The sequence below is a fragment of the Ruditapes philippinarum genome, unplaced genomic scaffold (genome assembly GCF_026571515.1).
Source record: "Ruditapes philippinarum isolate M1 unplaced genomic scaffold, ASM2657151v2 ctg1686_1_1_1_1, whole genome shotgun sequence".
Taxonomy (NCBI): Eukaryota; Metazoa; Mollusca; class Bivalvia; order Venerida; family Veneridae; genus Ruditapes; species Ruditapes philippinarum.
In genome coordinates this window covers 327,038-346,037 of record NW_026865777.1, presented here as the reverse complement: position 1 = coordinate 346,037, position 19,000 = coordinate 327,038, and the positions used below count along the sequence as shown (strand labels likewise).

General features: G+C 31.6%; 2 protein-coding genes across 3 annotated transcripts; one reads left to right on the top strand and one right to left on the bottom strand.

The window, feature by feature from the left end:
- The first annotated feature begins 7,810 nt into the window (after positions 1 to 7,810).
- Positions 7,811 to 11,145, top strand: LOC132730265 (uncharacterized). The gene is made up of 2 exons (XM_060716147.1): positions 7,811 to 8,008; positions 10,287 to 11,145. The coding sequence occupies exons 1-2, from the start codon at positions 7,887 to 7,889 to the stop codon at positions 10,912 to 10,914; spliced, it is 750 nt and encodes a 249-aa protein (XP_060572130.1). The 5' UTR covers positions 7,811 to 7,886; the 3' UTR covers positions 10,915 to 11,145.
- Positions 11,146 to 16,101: 4,956 nt separating this feature from the next.
- On the bottom strand, positions 16,102 to 17,566 carry LOC132730274 (uncharacterized). Of its 2 annotated transcripts, none has more exons than XM_060716160.1 (2): positions 17,142 to 17,566; positions 16,102 to 16,812 (listed from the first exon to the last, which is right to left on the bottom strand). In XM_060716160.1, the coding sequence occupies exons 1-2, from the start codon at positions 17,257 to 17,259 to the stop codon at positions 16,514 to 16,516; spliced, it is 417 nt and encodes a 138-aa protein (XP_060572143.1). In that variant the 5' UTR covers positions 17,260 to 17,566; the 3' UTR covers positions 16,102 to 16,513. The 2 variants fall into 2 exon arrangements, with proteins under 2 accessions (XP_060572143.1, XP_060572142.1); XM_060716159.1 differs by having other exon boundaries at positions 16,110 to 16,817; positions 17,138 to 17,520.
- Positions 17,567 to 19,000: the final 1,434 nt, after the last annotated feature.

Below are 19,000 nucleotides of genomic sequence, written 5' to 3'. Positions count from 1 at the left end.
TATAATGCATAATGTTTTGTATAACTTTGGCTTAATTCAAGTAAAATATATAACATTTGTCATACAACACCACAAAAAATTCTAGCTTTGCCAATCCAATGATTATTATTCTGTATCAATGATAAGATCAAACTGGTTTATTGAAACAGACCAGAATCCTATTTACTTCCGTTACCACACACTTTACATATGCAGAACTCTCAAGATGAACGTTGTAAGGTAAATGTCTCATGAAGTTGTTTTTTTTATATTGTGGGATGGAGTGCTACTTTCTGTCAAATAATTTTGTCTTAATGCAGGTTATTTGCAAAGGAAGACAAAACCGCCAAATATTTTTTAACTTCCGTTACCCTTGCTTGAATTTCTAAGAACAACATTGTTTTGGCAACGATATTGTAAATAAAAATTACGATTGGTAATAACTGCATATGCTTATGTATAAAAACATATTGTTAAATACACTTTTCTATCTTTTTGCAATCAAAGAATTTAATCAATTTGGAATTTAACTTCCGTTACTGTGCAGATACATTTTCGTACGACATTAGCATCATCACGCATGTACATGGAAGTATAAAAGATTTCAAATTGCTACATTTCTCCATTCACAGAAATACAGTTCTCACATACATAGATAACTTTCTTTTTCGAATAAAACTTTTGTTAGAGTGAAATTGTACAGACTATTAATGAACACTCACCAGTTAACGATAGAAGCTAATTTTGAATTAATATTATTGCAACGTTTTTGCATTTTATCAAAGTATGCTGGCTTTGATCTAAACAATACTTTTAGAGTGTTTCAAATATCTTTTAACATCATCATAGCATAGGTAGGATAACAATTACCAAAAATGTCACGGAAGTTAACAGTAACGGAAGTTAAAAAGATGTTCTTTGAAAACCGATTTTCAATATTTATATCAATTTTAAAATAATAACAACCATTACACCATCTTCTTGTAAGCCTAAAAAATCATTATGAACCTTTATAGGGAAGTTATACCTTGCAATATTCCTAAAACTTTTGGTCACGGAAGTTAAACGCGTTTTTTTGTTTTTTCTCAGTGGAAACTGTATGATGGGCTATGATGCTCGAATATTAACTTTGATAACATATAAGGGTAATATAAACAATTTTTAACAAAATCCACTGATATTATATCCCATATACACGACATTATTGAATGTACATACCATTATAAAACAAAGTTTGATAACTGTAACGGAAGTTAATACTATTTTGGAGACATAAAAGTATCAAACCGGGCTGTGAGGTTTTGAACTGGACTAGATATTTTCCTTCTTTATAAGTACAAGATAGGTCTATTTTATAGTTACTGAGAAAAGTTTTTTTCATAGAAATTTCATTAACTGTTGTTAATACTCATTTGAAATATGCTACCGTTACTAGCGACAGGGCAAAAAGACCGAATTTGAATATTTTTGAGAATGGTGTAAGGTATTAAAATAACATTTTGTGGTGTTTTTGCATATTTTCTAGTGTTTTAAGCATTGGCACATAATTTCTGCCAAAAGTACCGATTCACTAAAGTTATGAATACATAATAACGTATCCGGGACATCGAAAAATTGCAAAACAGCATAAATTTTTGGAACCACTGATTTACCGCATGTTTGATTGGATTCGATGGTTATTTGATCATTGAAATGTTTGACTGGTAAAACTTAATGTAACGTGATTTCGCGAGATAAATATTTTTGTTTCCACGTAAGAACACTTTATCATTTGCTATAGAAAAGTCTGTATAATCGGATCATTTTTCCCACACTATATCGCCATGCCAAATAAATTCACAATCAATGGTAGGAAATATCTAAGCAATTGAAATAAATAAAAAGTTAAATGCAGTACGTAATACTCTTATTATTTAAATGCTGGTAAATATAAAATTTCCTCTTATTTCTTATCAACATGAATTTCCCTTATATGAGGGGCCAGTCATTTACACATGTATCAGATGCAGTTTGATTTGATATCTGTGTAGTTGTTAAACTACTCGTTGTTAATTGAAGTACTTTACCCATACTGTTAGCATACCATGTGTTTCTTATATTATGAAAATGATTCATGGCATTTGATGCATGTAAATGATACGACTTTGGTAAGATATATCGAGATCTGAAAGCACATTGTATTTGACTAGCTATCTTTTTATTAATGTAATCAAACAACATATTATCAATCAGAAAACACATTATCATAGTTATAAATCAATAAAAGTAATAGTTTGTTAATTAGCCTGCTTATCAACAAGTTGTATGCTCGTATCATAAAACGTTTTTACACTAAGCCAGTCTGTCCTATATACACTTAGCAGACCAGATCATGCTGGGCAGAGATGATATCTATAAAAATGACAGTAACATGTGAATTTCTTTGATGTTGTATGAGCATTTGTACAAAGTACATTGAATATAAAAAAATAACAATATCAATTTTTGCGGCAGTAGAATTAATTTCATTATGGTATTTGTTATATCAGTTTTTCATGCGCTTATATGAGTTAACTAAGATTAATAGTAATTGGATTTTGCCTATTGTATTAGACAAACATCCTTCCACCAAATGGTTAAATTCTAAAGCGATTATATTTCGTCTTTCAGATTGTGAAAATTATGATTATTCAACATGTGTCAAAAGTTCAGGAGGAAGATGAAAATATTTAGAGGAAAAGAAAAATGAAAACCTACCAAGATTTTGTGACAGGTATATTTCAAAATATTTTAGAAAATACAGTGATCTTATTACCCTTGATTTTATAATGAAATTCACGAAGCCATTTTTATCAAAATTAATAGATATATACAGTAGGTACACGAAACTACATGGTTTAAACTAAATTAAAAATAATAAGTATCTTTTTAAGTAGTTGGAGAGTTTCGTTAGAATTTCGTTTAATTATAATATGTATAAGTGATTTATTTCTTGCACTTGTAACTGATTATTTTATTTTTTTTAATTTCATAAAGTGTGATGAGATCTCAGGTTGGAGACGGTAATGATACGCTTATAGTATGCCCCAGATCGACATAGTGTAGGAGGACGAAAGAAGCTAGAATACTAATGAAGATACATGAACATTGCTATTTATAGTTATAACAAAATATTCAGAATATTGTTCAATTTAACATTCAGATCTAGATTCAGTTATAAAATACAAAGACAAATATACAATCAGTGAGTTGGATAGATGATTGAAAAATCCCAAACTCAGAGTGATCAGTTCAGTGGAGATATAAGAAAAAACACATGCATGGATGTTTGCAATATAAAATGTCAGTGTTAATATTCAAGAAGGATTTTGTTTATCTTATTTCTAAAACATGCTTAATTAATACATGAAGCGTTATTAAAGTACATACCGTCAGTTTAATAGTTTCAAAAAATATAATGTAAATCTTGCATTTGTTATAGTACCACATTTCTTGTTTTGTACTTGTGATTCCGAGTATAAAATAAATTGCTAAAATCATAAGAATGCTTATTTATTAACCCTATTTAAGAGCTTCAAAATGAAAAAAAATCATATTCCAAAAGTTTTGAATGAGGTTAAATCATGGTTAGAAAATTTGGTCAGATAAGGTTGGCATATGGTCAGATAATGGTCAGAAAAGGTTGGATTATGGTCAGAAAAAGGTTGGATTATGTCCAAATAATGGTCAGAAAAGGTTGGCATATGGTCAGATAATAGTCAGAAAAGGTTGGATTATGGTCAGAAAAGGTTGAATAAAGGTCATTTCATGACGTTGTATAGACGTCGGTTTCTGACGTCTAAAAAACTTTCAAATCCAACCTTCTGCCAACGTTTACCCAACGTCAGGGTCTAACGTCAGTACAACGTTGGTACAACGTCTTTTGTTTGCTGGGCTGGAATATTGATCAGCATGTGTTGTTGTGCAACTGGGTATTTTTGTGTGGATTTTTAAGTATTTGTAGAGTTATTGCCCTTGACTTAGTAAAAATTTGCAATTTTCAACAAGTGTCACACATTGCTCAAAAAGTATTTGACCTAGGGTCTTGAAACTTTAAAGGAATGTTGATCAGCATGTGAAGTTGTGCACTTGGTGTTAAGCTTGTGAATTAATATTTTTTTTTTTTAGAGTTATTGCCCTTGATTTAGTGAAACGTTGCAATTTTCAATTTGTGTTATGGGTAGCTCAAAATATATTTAACCTAGAGTCATGAAACATAATAGGAATGTTGGTCAACATGTGTAGTTGTACATCTTGGGTTTCACTTGTGGATTTATCCAGTATTTGTAGAGTTATTGCCTTTGACTTAGTTAAAACTGTTTCATTATGTTGTGTTATTTGTTCATTGAGTGCTTGAGTTAGAATCAACCAACTTTACAGGAATAATGGTCAACATCATTGTGAAGCTATGAACCTGGGATTTTGTTGTGGATTTTTTTTTCAGTTTTGTTATTTGTTTGGGTCGTCAGACCAAACAAATAATGGTAGCGAAATTTCAGAGTCTAATGTTCTTAATTGCAAATGCCGAAAGTAGTCCACTTTTTTGAAGCGGTTACTTCCCTTTTGTATGTACACTAAAGCCGAAAAATTCAGGGGAGATCACTGCGTAAAGATGGTCAAAGACAGGCGCATCAATTTTCAAGCTAAGTAATTCCCGAATGGTCGAAGATTTCTAATATTGTTTTCTGGTATTTTCTGATCGAAAATAACTAAATACAAAGCGGACATTCAATCTCTGACACAGAAGTTTATGACAAACCTAACAACAAGTAGTTCTCAAAACAGCTTAAAACTAGCGATTTAAAAGAAAGAAATATTTTATTTTGTTACAAGTATCCAACAAATTACAACGCATTTAAAGTTAAAATAATAGCGTTGGCTTATAGAATTGTCAATAAATGCACAATCACAAATTACGCGGATGAATATGATTTTATCAATGAAAATACTATTTTTAGCCATGTAGATTACCGAATACTACACAAACCGAGTAGTGGAATATATAGATTCTACATGTCGGACTGTTTGGGCGAGAGGATTTTCGCTAAAATATTTACTTCAATTTTTTTTTTTAACAACAGGTTTACAAGACAAAATACCTCGAAATTAATAAGGATTACAAACCCGAAATGCAATGGAAGTTCTAAATTTAGAATGACTTGATATTATTCAGACACACCGTGTATAACACTCTCCGTGGTACAGTGGTAACGCGCTCGCTTAGTGAGTGAGAGGTATCGAGTTCGAATCCCAGTCGAGGAAATTTTTTTTTTTGTTAAATTCTTTTTTTAATTGTTTTTGTTAAGGAAGTAGCCATGATTTACAAGGATAAAGTGTGGCTGTCGTAAAAAAAGTACATAAATGATTTTTTGATGCAACTCTAGTTATGCAGAATTCCGTATGTGCCTTACAAAATGAATTATAATACATAAAAATAAACTTATACAGGAAAATGCATACAGATATACAGTACAATTTAGATTGCAAAGATCAGAAAATACCAAAGAACTTGAAGCCCTTTGATTCTTTATAAATATACATGCTTATAGTAAGCTTCATGATTATTTACATCTGTGTTAAACAACAGTTAAAAGTCGTTACAAGCCCTAATTTAGAATAATATGGTTTTCTTCAGGCCGTTCACATATAAATTTAACCGTGGCTGAAGGGTTTTCGGGCTCGCTTAGGAAGCGAGAGGTCTGGAGTTCAAATCCCAGTAAAGGTAACTCATTTTTTTAAATTGTTAAAGTCAAATAAACATTGGATTGAATATCAGTGTTGCAATTAGTCTTATAGCCAATTTACTACAATTAAAACGCTGGAAAGCATTGGTGGCACTAAACATATAATCTCACAACCTGCACCTTTCTTACATTCTGAGACCCAAACAAATTCAGCGCCTTCTGTGCTTTGATTAGAGTTATGACTTAGTATAGATTTGCAAATTTTCAACTTGTTTATGCATACATGTAGCTCAAAAAGTATTTGACCTGTAGGCCTAAAAGTTTACAAGAAATGTTGGTCAGCATGTGTACTTATGCACCTTTGGGTTCGCTTGTGAATTAATTCAGTATTTGAAAAGTTCTTGCCCTTTTCTTAGTAAAAGATTTTTAGTTTTCAACTTGTGGCACATGTAGCCGAAACTATATTTGACCTGGAGTCATAAGATTGACAAAACAGAGGAGTGTGGGGGCACCTGTGTCATATGGACACATTTCTAGTTTTAAGATTAATAACCCTATTATGTCATTGTTATGTAAGCCATGCTAACATTTCTATATAACTTTGCATGGAAAACTAAGAACTAATATATGCAAGTTAACCAGTTTTACTTTGGTAGAGTATCTTATTTAAAAAAATATTTTTGTTTTTCTAGTCGATTTATAATTTTTTTTTCTTCAAAATATTAGTTTGAATGTTCAAAATAATACACAAAATAATTAAAGATAAAATGTTTTATGTAAGTGTCCCGTTATTATTGATGTTTTATGGAAACATTATGATTATTAGATGATAATTTTAACGTGATTCTTTTGTTTTAAGTCAAATTCGCAATAAAATTGTAATCTAAAGTAATTCAAATATGACCTTGATCTGTCAAGGTCAAATATTGAATTTAGCTTAGATTGTCATAACTTTGTTATTTATTTACGTATTTGATTAATGCTTGAACAAAAAAACCCTTATGACACAACCACAAGTTAAATTATTCTGATATGACCTTGTCTTTAAATTGACCTTGACCATCAAGGTCAAATTATTGAAATTTTCTTAAATTGTCATAACTTTGTTGTTTATTTACGAATTTGATTTACACTTGATCAGAAGGACACATATAACATGTTGGATTCTTCAAATATGACATTGATCTTTCTATTGTCTTTGACCAATTGAAATTGGCTTTGAATTGTCATAACTTTGTCATTATTTACACACTTTTTTATTTATACTTGGATAAAATAACATACATGACACAACCGACATGTTGAATTATTATTCTATCACCTTGACCTAAATTGACCTTTTGCGTTATAGATTTGGCTGGATGGTCAAAAGAACACTTATGACAAAATAATTCTTATAAATAATTGGCCTTTGGATGACCTTGACCGTCAAGATCAAATATGAAATTTGAAATATAATTTGTTCAAGACCGTTATGTTTTGTAGAAGTATTCTTTACTGCAATATTCGTTCTTCAACGTGCTTGACATTAGAAGTAAGAAAAAGTCGAGCGTGGTCCCCGCCTAACGGTGGCTCTCGTTATATTTACTACACTACAATGAAAACTTCTGTGTGAGACAAAAGTTTTTATACCATTCACGCACTCAAATATTGTAGTCTTGTTGGCTATTCAGTATCAAATAATCGAAGGAAACAGAAAACGTCACGGTATTTTAAAACCGTTATTACCATAAATGGCCTAGCTGTGATAAACATGTAGGCATAAGTCTATAGTTAATAAAGATAAAAGAGAAAAGATAATCAGAAAAGTAGTTAACAAATATTGAATTTTAGATAAAACACCAGTCAAACTTTCAAATTTACACAATCAACACGCCGAAAACCTGTGGTCTTAATAATGCAATTTTGTTCATTTGAACTATCTAAGTTTTTAGACTGCGCATTTTCACGAAACCAGTTTATTTCGCATTTTATGATGAGGAAAATGGCAGCAAAAATGCAAATTTGGTGAAAAATGTGTCAAGAAAAACCCACAACACAATTATATCATACCGTGGTATTTTCTAAGGGAAACAAATCCTACAGACATGCTCAATTGCGCGAGTTAATGCATTACAAGTGCGCTCATTTTCTGAAAATGAAACTAGGAATGTCCCAATTATCCAAAATTAGAAATATAATTTATGCATATCTTTAATATTGAAAATGTATTTAAGACCATCGAATATACGTTATTCGCAGGATTCAATAAATAATGTATTTGACAAAAGGTGTAATCATAGTTACAAACCAATTGGTGAAACTTTGGATGCAATATGTGAGGGAAGGTAGGTGTTATACTTCTGTGATTACATTATGCGCCATCTTTAACGCAATTTATTATTCTACCTAGGATCTTCTTCATGCACATGTGCCTGTTTTCGTCTTAAAAGCTAGAAAGTTGTGATAAACTTCGAATCTTACAATTTTATTCAATCATTGTATTCACACAATAAAATTGGTATTATTTTAAAGCAGCACACCTCCAGATTCATGTTAAATTTCATGAAAATTTTGATAATGTATTTGACAGTAAAATATTGTGAGGTGAACAAATAAAGTTATTTACATATTGCAATTGGCACTTACAATCCATGCAAATTACAGAAAAAAAGAGGTCAAAATGTGCAAAAAAGCCCTTACTGCGTTAGTAACGCAGTAGAAATATGGTGATAAAATACTGCAATCGCAAATAACATGTAAACTTTAACATTGATCTTGATTTTTTTAAACCTTTCTTGAAATATTAGTACATTTTTCTCAATTTTCATTTTCTTGAAATATTTTGGCTCATCTGGAGGCGTGAAGCTAAAGTAAAAAAATAAATAAATGAATAATAATAATAAATAAAAATGAAAATAATAGTAATTAACAGAAATCATATAAATTTCATAAATCCATCTTGTGCTTAAAAACGTGACTTCAACATTTTTGGCAGCGTTTGTTTTACTTTCCAATAGCATTGAATAGATAATTCTTCATTTGTCCAGAAAAGTCGGATAGGTTGGCCGACCGCAGAGATATGACCAAAATTACATTCGTCTATAATTATCCCCCACCGATGGAATCGTGTTGGCAGTGTCCGTCCTTCCGATAACGTTTCCGCGCTAGTTCTCTGCAACTACTGGCGGGAATTCAACGAATCTTTATGGGAACCTTCAATACTAAGATGAGATGCGCATATCGTCACCTTGTCCTGGTCTGACCCTTCAAGACAGAGTTATGCCCTAGATTAATTATGCAGTATGCATGTAGAGCAATAATCGTTTCCGTGCTATTTCTCTGCAACTACTGGCTGGAATTCAACAAAACTTACGAGAACTATCAATACCAAGAGGAGATGCGCATACCATCACCCTGTTCTGGTCAGATCCTTTAAGACAGAGTTATGATCCTTGATTAGTTTCATGTATGCAGTATGCATATAAAGCAATAATATTTTCCGCGCTATTTCTCTGCAACTCCTGGCTCGAAATCAATGAAACTTTATGGGAATCTTCAATACCAAGAGGAGATGAGCATATCATTGCCTTGATCCGGTCAGACCCTTCATGACAGAGTTATGGCCCTTGATAAGTTTCATGTATGCAGTATGCAGTATGCATATAGAGCAATAATCATTTTCTCGCTATTTTTCTGCAAGTACTGGCTGGAATTCAATGAAACTTTATTGAAATAATCAATTCCAAGGAGAGATGAGTATATCATTGCCTTGTTCCGGTCAGACCCATCAAGACAGAGTTATGGCCCTTGTTAAGTTGTGCATTTTTGCTATTTCTTTACAACTGCTTGATTGATTTCAAGGCAACCATCAGTACGCCAAGGAAATTTGCATGCCATGATAAATTTGTAAATAAAGCCTTATATCTCCAGTTGTTGTGTTAGTAATAACCAGTACTCGGCGGGGGATATAAATTAAACGAATTTGCTCCTTTATTTTCTTCCCGAATGCCTAAAATAGTTTTTTTTTATACATATGATAGGTATATTTGCTGGGATTGACAAATATACAATTTAATTGTATTTAAGACGTTTGGAGCTCCACACCAAAAGTGTCTGTGGTTATGTTCTATAGTTTAAAGTAGTTCAGAAACATTACGCTCTGACTTCATCTAAGATAACATAACATTTGATGTTTATAATATTCATGATATTGCAGTATTATCTAATCTGTGTACATGTTTAGAAAGACAGTTTACTTCTCCTAAAGAGCCATTTCAATGTTTGATAATGCATTTACTGATTGTTATATATTTAAGTTTATCACAACAATTCAGTAGCAAAACGATGAATTGGAGTGACAAGCCACTGACTTCAGTAGAATAAATTTCAATTTTATTGCTTAATGTCAATCGCACTTTTCAGGGAGCGGTGGCCCAGTGGTTAAGGTGTCTGCCTCTCAATCCAGGAATCATAGGTTCGAACCCTACTCGTCGTTATATGGCACTAGTACTGGTTGGTTCTAAGAAGCGGATATGAAAGTGATTAATATAATTTGCAAAACATGTTTCTCAATCGAGCTTAAACCAAACCACATTGCTTATCTTTTTTCATTGAATATTTTAGATGCTCTGTGAATGATATTCCTACTATTTCGGTGGTACTGTGTAATGGAAACTGGGTTACTGCTGACAATAGACGTCTTTGGGTCTTTAGACAACTGGAAAGACTGGGAAAATGTGACAAGGTGCTCGTGCAAAAGGGATATTATATCCCTGATTCGAAAATGACTTCAGAAAATGATGGTTTAACAGTGTGCGTCCGAGGATCTCCCGGGGGATATTGGCATCAAAAGTCAAATGCACCAAAGCGGCCAATCAACTCGCCTAAAAATTCAAATAATAGGGGCATATATGACTTCAATTCATCAAGCGCAGGTACGCAAAACGTTATTTCAAAAATACCTTCAAACACCGGACACGGAAGTCAAAATAGATCAACTTCCAGTATAAAGAAAGTTGTTTCTAACACAACATTAACACCTGGACACGGATATCAGATCAGACCAGCGTCTATTTCACGCAACAGTGAATACAGACAGCATCAAGAAGGGTTTGGCAATATTGAGAGTAACAGTGGTAGACAGTACAACAGACATAACGAGAGTCGTCATGCGTTATTATCAGACGAGCTTGTATATCGTGACTCATATGATAGTGAGAAACAAGATGACTGCTGCTGTATCATAATATAACATGATGTAGGTCGACTAGTTTTGCCATAAGTATTTCAAATAAAAAGTTAATCAATCAAACAAACATAAACAAAAAAGTAACGTAAATGTATTCAGTGAGCTGCAAAGGGAGCGTAGAACATTTAAAGAGTGAAAAATGATATTGTCATTGATTGTGTTGTAGAAATATTTATTCTCGATATATATATAGACATGTTATAATAAAGAGACATGTATCTCACACTTTATATATATTTCTTTCGTGATTTGTTCGCACATATGATCCTAATACAATCAACATATTATTGTTATTAAAGAGCTTCCCTGTGTTGGTTTTCCACATGATCGATATGATACTTGAAAGAAAACATGTTTTTTAACATGACTGCCGTAAAATATTCAGAGAGTTTACTTCCATCTGAATAAAGCATTTTAAGCATTTCTTCTTTCATACAAACAAATAAATAAAAGGAAAGTATCTACCACCTATGTTAACTATCTACCACCTATGTTAACTATCTACCACCTATGTTAACTATCTACCACCTATGTTAACTATCTACCACCTATGTTAACTATCTGCCACCTATGTTAACTATCTACCACCTATGTTAACTATCTACAACCTGTGTTAACTATCTACCACCTATGTTAACTATCTACCATCTATGTTAACTATCTACCACCTGTGTTAACTATCTACCACCTATGTTAACTATCTACCACATATGATAACTATCTACCATCTATGTTAACTATCTACCACCTATGTTAACTATCTACCACATATGTTAACTATCTACCACCTATGTTAACTATCTACCACATATGTTAACTATCTACCACCTATGTTAACTATCTACCACCTATGTTAACTATCTACCACCTATGTTAACTATCTACCACCTATGTTAACTATCTACCACCTATGTTAACTATCTACCACCTATGATAACTATCTACCACCTATGTTAACTATCTACCACATATGATAACTATCTACCACCTATGTTAACTATCTACCACCTATGTTAACTATCTACCACATATGTTAACTATCTACCACCTATGTTAACTATCTACCACCTATGTTAACTATCTACCACCTATGATAACTATCTACCACCTATGTTAACTATCTGCCACCTATGATAACTATCTACCACCTATGTTAACTATCTGCCACCTATGATAACTATCTACCACCTATGTTAACTATCTGCCACATATGTTAACTATCTACCACCTATGTTAACTATCTACCACCTATGTTAACTATCTACCACCTATGATAACTATCTACCACCTATGTTAACTATCTGCCACCTATGATAACTATCTACCACCTATGTTAACTATCTGCCACATATGTTAACTATCTACCACCTATGTTAACTATCTGCCACATATGTTAACTAACTACCACCTATGTTAACTATCTGCCACATATGATAACTATCTACCACCTATGTTAACTATCTGCCACCTGTGTTAACTATCTACCACCTGTGTTAACTATCTGCCACATATGTTAACTATCTACCACCTGTGTTAACTATCTACCACCTATGTTAACTATCTGCCACCTATGATAACTATCTACCACCTATGTTAACTATCTACCACCTATGATAACTATCTACCACCTATGTTAACTATCTGCCACATATGTTAACTATCCACCACCTGTGTTAACTATCTACCACCTATGTTAACTATCTATCACCTGTGTTAACTATCTGCCACCTATGTTAACTATCTGCCACATATGTTAACTATCTACCACCTGTGCTAACTATCTACCACCTATGATAACTATCTGCCACCTATGCTAACTATCTACCACCTGTGTTAACTATCTACCACCTATGTTAACTATCTATCACCTATGATAACCATCTACCACCTTGTTTTCCCTGATCTTATATTACCTTTCATAACATTCACTTACCTGAACTTACGTTTAGCTAACCTAAACATACTTTTCTAAACCTAAACTTGACTTACCTTACCAAATCTTAACTAACCAACAAATATTAACGATAATATCCAAAATATACCCCCCACCCCCTATATATTTATACTTTGCTGTGCCTTACCTAAACTTTACAATAACTTACCTTAAATAACTTAAACTCTCCTAATTAAAAGTTAACTTACCTTACTTTACCTAGCGCTTAACTTACGCTTACCCGCTCTTAATTTAATAATTATGATCTTATCTTACCTTTCCTATTAAACTAACATTATCTTTCCGCTTCTTATCTGATTACATTGACTTCACATACAAATTTTAACGTACTTACAAAAAAAACTGGATTGTTTGCTATGTTATAACGGTAGGAGGCAATAAAGGTAAAATAATCGTATATTTATAAATAGAATGAGGTTAGTGTGTTGTTCATTTTCTGTAAATGAAAATACATGTACATAAAATATCAAATGTTCAGAGCAGAAAAGACTATTAAAGTTTATAATGATTACAAAACATCTAGAATGAAAGAAATTAGTCAGGTTACTTTTTTGATAGCGAGTTAGGCATGTATTACAGGTGTCGAGGGCATTCATTTAAACAGATCACCAAAATGTGAAAGAGCCACTGTTTAGTAGGGGTGATTATACATGTAGGTGTACATTGTACCAAAATATAGAAAAATATTCATTATATTTGAAATGTAAGACTGAACAAAGTCACAATTCGTTCTAAAAAGTTGATTATTCCCCCCTTCCCCCTTGATATACCTACATTTATTTCTGAATCTGTACGCGAGTATTTCGCAGAACATGTGAATTTTATCATCACTGCAGCTGAGTTTGGTTGAGTGCCAATATGATAGTTATGTTGGCTTTATTCAATAAAATACATAATTTTATTTATCCACGACAAATAGTTACTTTTTAAAATACATGTACATTTATCCACATAGATATTGTCAGCCAATTAATTGGTTATAATTGTTGAAATACTCCTCTTAACAAGAAAAGCGTTTTGTCAATAAGTAATGATAAACAATGGTATTAAAGTAGGAACTTTTGTGGGTATTAATTTTTATTTTTGGTAAAATAACAGTGTTCATTCACATTTGAAGGTCAATTTAAGAGACACTATGACCCATAGATTGACACGTGTGTATTAAATCGTTATAATTCTTTGTTTTTTGTCATGTTTTAGAAATCGGATCAGTTTTCATGTTGCTTTGCCAACTTAAAAGGGATTGATTACTTTTGCGTTATCTTTTCAGACATATCTACATTATAATTTCTGTGTTTTTGTTACCGGCATTTGACATTTTGTATGGTATATATGACACTTTCTCTCCTAATAGTTGCCTTATCCTTACACTGTTTTAGTCTTACATAACATGGTGAGGCAAAGAGTAAGGCAACTGTTTTAAATCCCATCTTAGTTATTTTGCTACCGGCCGTCCCCTCCTCGGTTTTTATATCCCTTTCTTGTGTACAGTAACATGTTTTGTACAGTTATATGTTTTTACAGATACATGTTTTGTACAGTTACATCTTTTGTACGGATGCATGTTTTGCACAGTTACATGTTTTGCACAATTACATGTTTTGTACAGATACATGTTTTGCACAATTACATGTTTTCCACAGATACATGTTTTGTACAGTTACATATTTTGTACAGTTACATGTTTTTTACAGATACATGTTTTGTACAGATGCATGTTTTGCACAATTACATGTTTTGTACAGCTACATTTGTTGTACAGTTATATGTTCTGCACAGTAACATGTTTTGCACAATTACATGTTTTGTACAGATACATGTTTTGCACAATTACATGTTTTCCATAGATACATGTTTTGTACAGATACATTTTTGTACAGTTACATGTTTTGTACATATACATGTTTTGTACAGTTATATGTTTTGCACAGTTACATATTTTGTACAGTAACATGTTTTGTACAGTTATATGTTCTGTACAGTAACATGTTCTGTACAGTTAAATAATTCGCACAGTTACATGTTTGATAAAGATGCATGTTCTGTACAGTTACATGTTTTTAAAGATACATGTTTTGTACAGATACATGTTCTGTACAGTTTTATGTTTTGTACATATACATGTTTTGTACAGTTATATGTTTTTAAAGATACATGTTTTGTACAGATACATGTTCTGTACAGTTAGATGTTTTGTACAGTTACATGTTTTTAAAGATACATGTTTTTTATACAGATACATGTTCTGTACAGTTACATGTTTTGTACAGATACATTTTCTTTACAGATGCATGTTTTGTACAGTTACATGTTTTGTATAGTTACATGTTCTGTACAGTTATATGTTTTGTACAGTTATATGTTTTGTACAGATACATGTTTTGTACAGTTATATGTTTTGTACAGTTATATTTTTGTACAGTTATATCTTTTGTACAGTTACATGTTCTGTACAGTTATATGTTTTGCAAGTTACTTGTTTTATAAAGATACATGTTCTGTACAGTTACATGTTTTTAAAGATACATGTTTTGTACAGATACATGTTCTGTACAGTTACATGTTTTGTACAGATACATGTTTTGTACAGTTATATGTTTTTAATGATACATGTTTTGTTCAGATACATGTTCTGTACAGTTAGACGTTTTATACAGTTACATGTTTTAAAGATACATGTTTTGTACAGATACATGTTTTGTACAGTTACATGTTTTGTACAGATACATGTTTTGTACAGATGCATGTTTTGTACAGTTATATGTTTTGTATAGTTACATGTTATGTACAATGAAGATATTAAATTTGTATGTTTCTTGTTAATTAAAATAAAAACAAAGCAAATAATTGATAATTATTGTGTTTATTTATGAAAGATAATGATAATTTTAGTTCAAAAGTACTACTCTTTCGGTGTTAAAATTACATATTAACGCTACCAAAGTACTTTCAAAGGTACGATCTTGATAGAACCTATTTTTAAAAAGGTAAAAATTAACAATATTAACTTTGAAAGGTAAAATTGATAATATTACTTTTGAATGTAAAAACTTCATGCAAATAATTGTATAAATTTATAAGTCTAAAACTGATCACATAATCTATTTTAAAAATAAATAAATGAACTTGTTAAATATATAAAAAAAATAAACGATAAAAGTAAATATTATAGTGAAAATAGAGCAATAGAAACATTTAAAGTAAGAAGTAAACAACAACAACAACAACAGTAACAAAATAAACAACAACACCAATGTTATCAAAAAAAAAACAAAAAAGACAATCACTTCAACAATGAACAATGAAATGCTACATATTAATGCTACATACGTAACGATTTATGCATTGTTTTATATAAGTGTATTTATCACAAAATGGCACGATAATTATGTATCAAATAAATATATCAAAATAAAATGTATTTAAACGTTTCTTCATTTTAACGAACTGATTCACCTCGACTTAAAAATCAGCAAGTCGTTATATCTCAGCAAAGTCATTCTCCGTCTCCAATATCCATTTTTGACAAAGTTTTGTTTTCTTACAATCCTTAATTTTTATGAATTGGAAAATGACGAACATACCGGTCTATTAGAAGTTGACGACGAAAGAACGTATTACAAGATGATGATATACTGTATAGAGTGCTTATATTTTCCATTTTCGGAGTCGGCGGTACAACTCATCATCGCTGCTGTCCGAACTTGAACTTGAATCTTCCAGTTTCTTTATCCACCTTCCTCCAGGTGATCCACGAACTTCTATATCTCTACCTCTATTTTCCGTTGTCATCTTCGACGAAGGAATATCGTCCACCTCATCAACTGGAATCTTCCGGCATTGTCCGAGTTCTTCTAGTTTACGGAATACCCACAACCGCCTGTTGTCTGCTGTGTACCATCTCTTACCAACTTTAGCCACAGAAATTGTTGGAATGTCATATTTGTCTATTCTAAGACAAAAAGACAAATTATTATATATTTTCCGTGTTAGAATAAACATGCACGCAAGATTTTTTCAGTTTTATCAGTAAGGCGTAAACTATAACGGATGTTTGTTAACCTATTTCGACAATTTTTAACGCCCCTTCAACAAATGGTTTTCTCTCATTTGATATTGCATGACAAAGAACTAAGGAATAAGTTAAATGCTTAAACAATTTCTCTTGGTGCTTTGAAATATGGAAGAATGACACTGAAAAGATACCAATCAATAAAAATGATGTTATGCTTATAACCCAGAGAAACGAAAGGAAGGAACTAAGATACATACTTGCCTTTACAAAGGTCGTCTAGTGTTTTGCCTATTTTTATCCCCGAATGTTCACTTCGTATATCAAAAGTGTTACTGATTGAATCCTGAGAATACCTTATTTCTGATGGTAGCAACTTCATTTTTGTTTTAATTTCTAATGATAAAGTCACAACTGAAATATGATAATTTCCTCAGACTGGAAATACCCGTCATATAATTTTAAACAAGTACTTTCCCGTATGTCCAAATATAACTTTTAATGCGTTTTAATGACAATGAAAAGAGTCACGTTGTAAAAGAAACAATAAATGTCGTACAATATAAGTTTCAGTAGCTAAAGATGGTAAAAGACGGTTTACAACAAACAATAGGAGACTTAGGGTATTTCGTCTAGAATGGTTAGGTAACTGTCAATCAAACAGTTGATTGTTTTAGTCACAAGTAAAATATTGCTTATGTAACTTTTGCAACTGTAAAATAAATTAAGCCTAGAATTGATGCATTGTTCTTAGTGGCAGGAAGATTTGCTCGTTCATGAAAATCGCCGACCTTGCTCAAGATATATGCCAAAGGAATTTCTGAATACCTATCATTTTGAAAATATTCGATAATGCATTTACGTTTTCCGAAAACTACATTAATTATCACGTCTATAAATAAATACTTGCAACGGAAATACCTGCAACGTATTTTCGGAAAATAAACTAGTTTCATTTTCAAGTACTCTAAGTGAGATGTTGCGCATTACATTTTTTTTCATTAACTAACTAACAACCGATTCTGCAACTGTCGCAAATTGCTTATTTTTCTTTGCTCAAGCGCGCGGGGGGGGGGGTCATTTTTTCCACGATTTTTTTTATGTACATTTGTAATTAAACACCACGTAGGAAGTTTATTATGGTGTCATACTTCTGTAATATGAACCATGTCTTATTGTTATTTATAATTGACATAAGTTTGAAATAACAACCTATAATAAAAATTTTGAACGTTAAGCAAGTCATTTTCGTTATAACTATTAGGCTTCAGTGTGTGTTAGTTTTTACCATGATGTTGCAAAAATGCAAAAAAAAAAAATAATAAAAAAAGTAAAATAAAATAAAAATTAAAAATAAAGAAACTTGTTTGTATTGAATCTGATCTAAATAATGCAAGTCTTTAAATCCATCTCGTTGATTAAGAATATCTTTAAAAAATATGATTCCTTTTTCACAAAGACTAAAAAATATTGTTTATGAATTTATATATATCATTTATTCCTTACTGTCTATATAATTGTTCTCCAAGAATACCATATGTAAGTGTTTACAAAATCAATCCAGATTGTCGTTGATAGAACGAAATATTCTTTTTTTCAGTGTCTTTATATCTATATTTTACTTTCTAAAATATTTCATTTAAGTCACACGTTTTCTCTTAATCGACATATACAATAAATATTAAACGTAAAATAGTAAACGATACCTGGCCACCAACTCAACAAATATAGCCATATGAGTCAACATCATATTGTCTGCGAAAAAAATATATAGAATGGAGTCAAGACCCCTTTGACTGAAGCTACCCCCAATAAAGAGGCAAAAAAGTATAAAAATGATCTGTTCTATATCATTTGCTGAATCTTACTATGTGTTTTTAAACATTTGATATTTCAACAGTTTCAACAACTCGTGCATGTCGTGCATGTCGGTCGTGCATACGGAAAATATGTTTCAGTTGCATAATCTTATCGTTCAGTCAAGCTCATCATTTATTTTTTTCCGTGATGCATATAATGGTCTCATTTGCCTCCCGTGCATCAAAATTGTATCGTCACAAAAATTGACTTGCAAACATATTTAGTATCATTCAGTGAATTACTGAATTCAAAATTTATAGGTC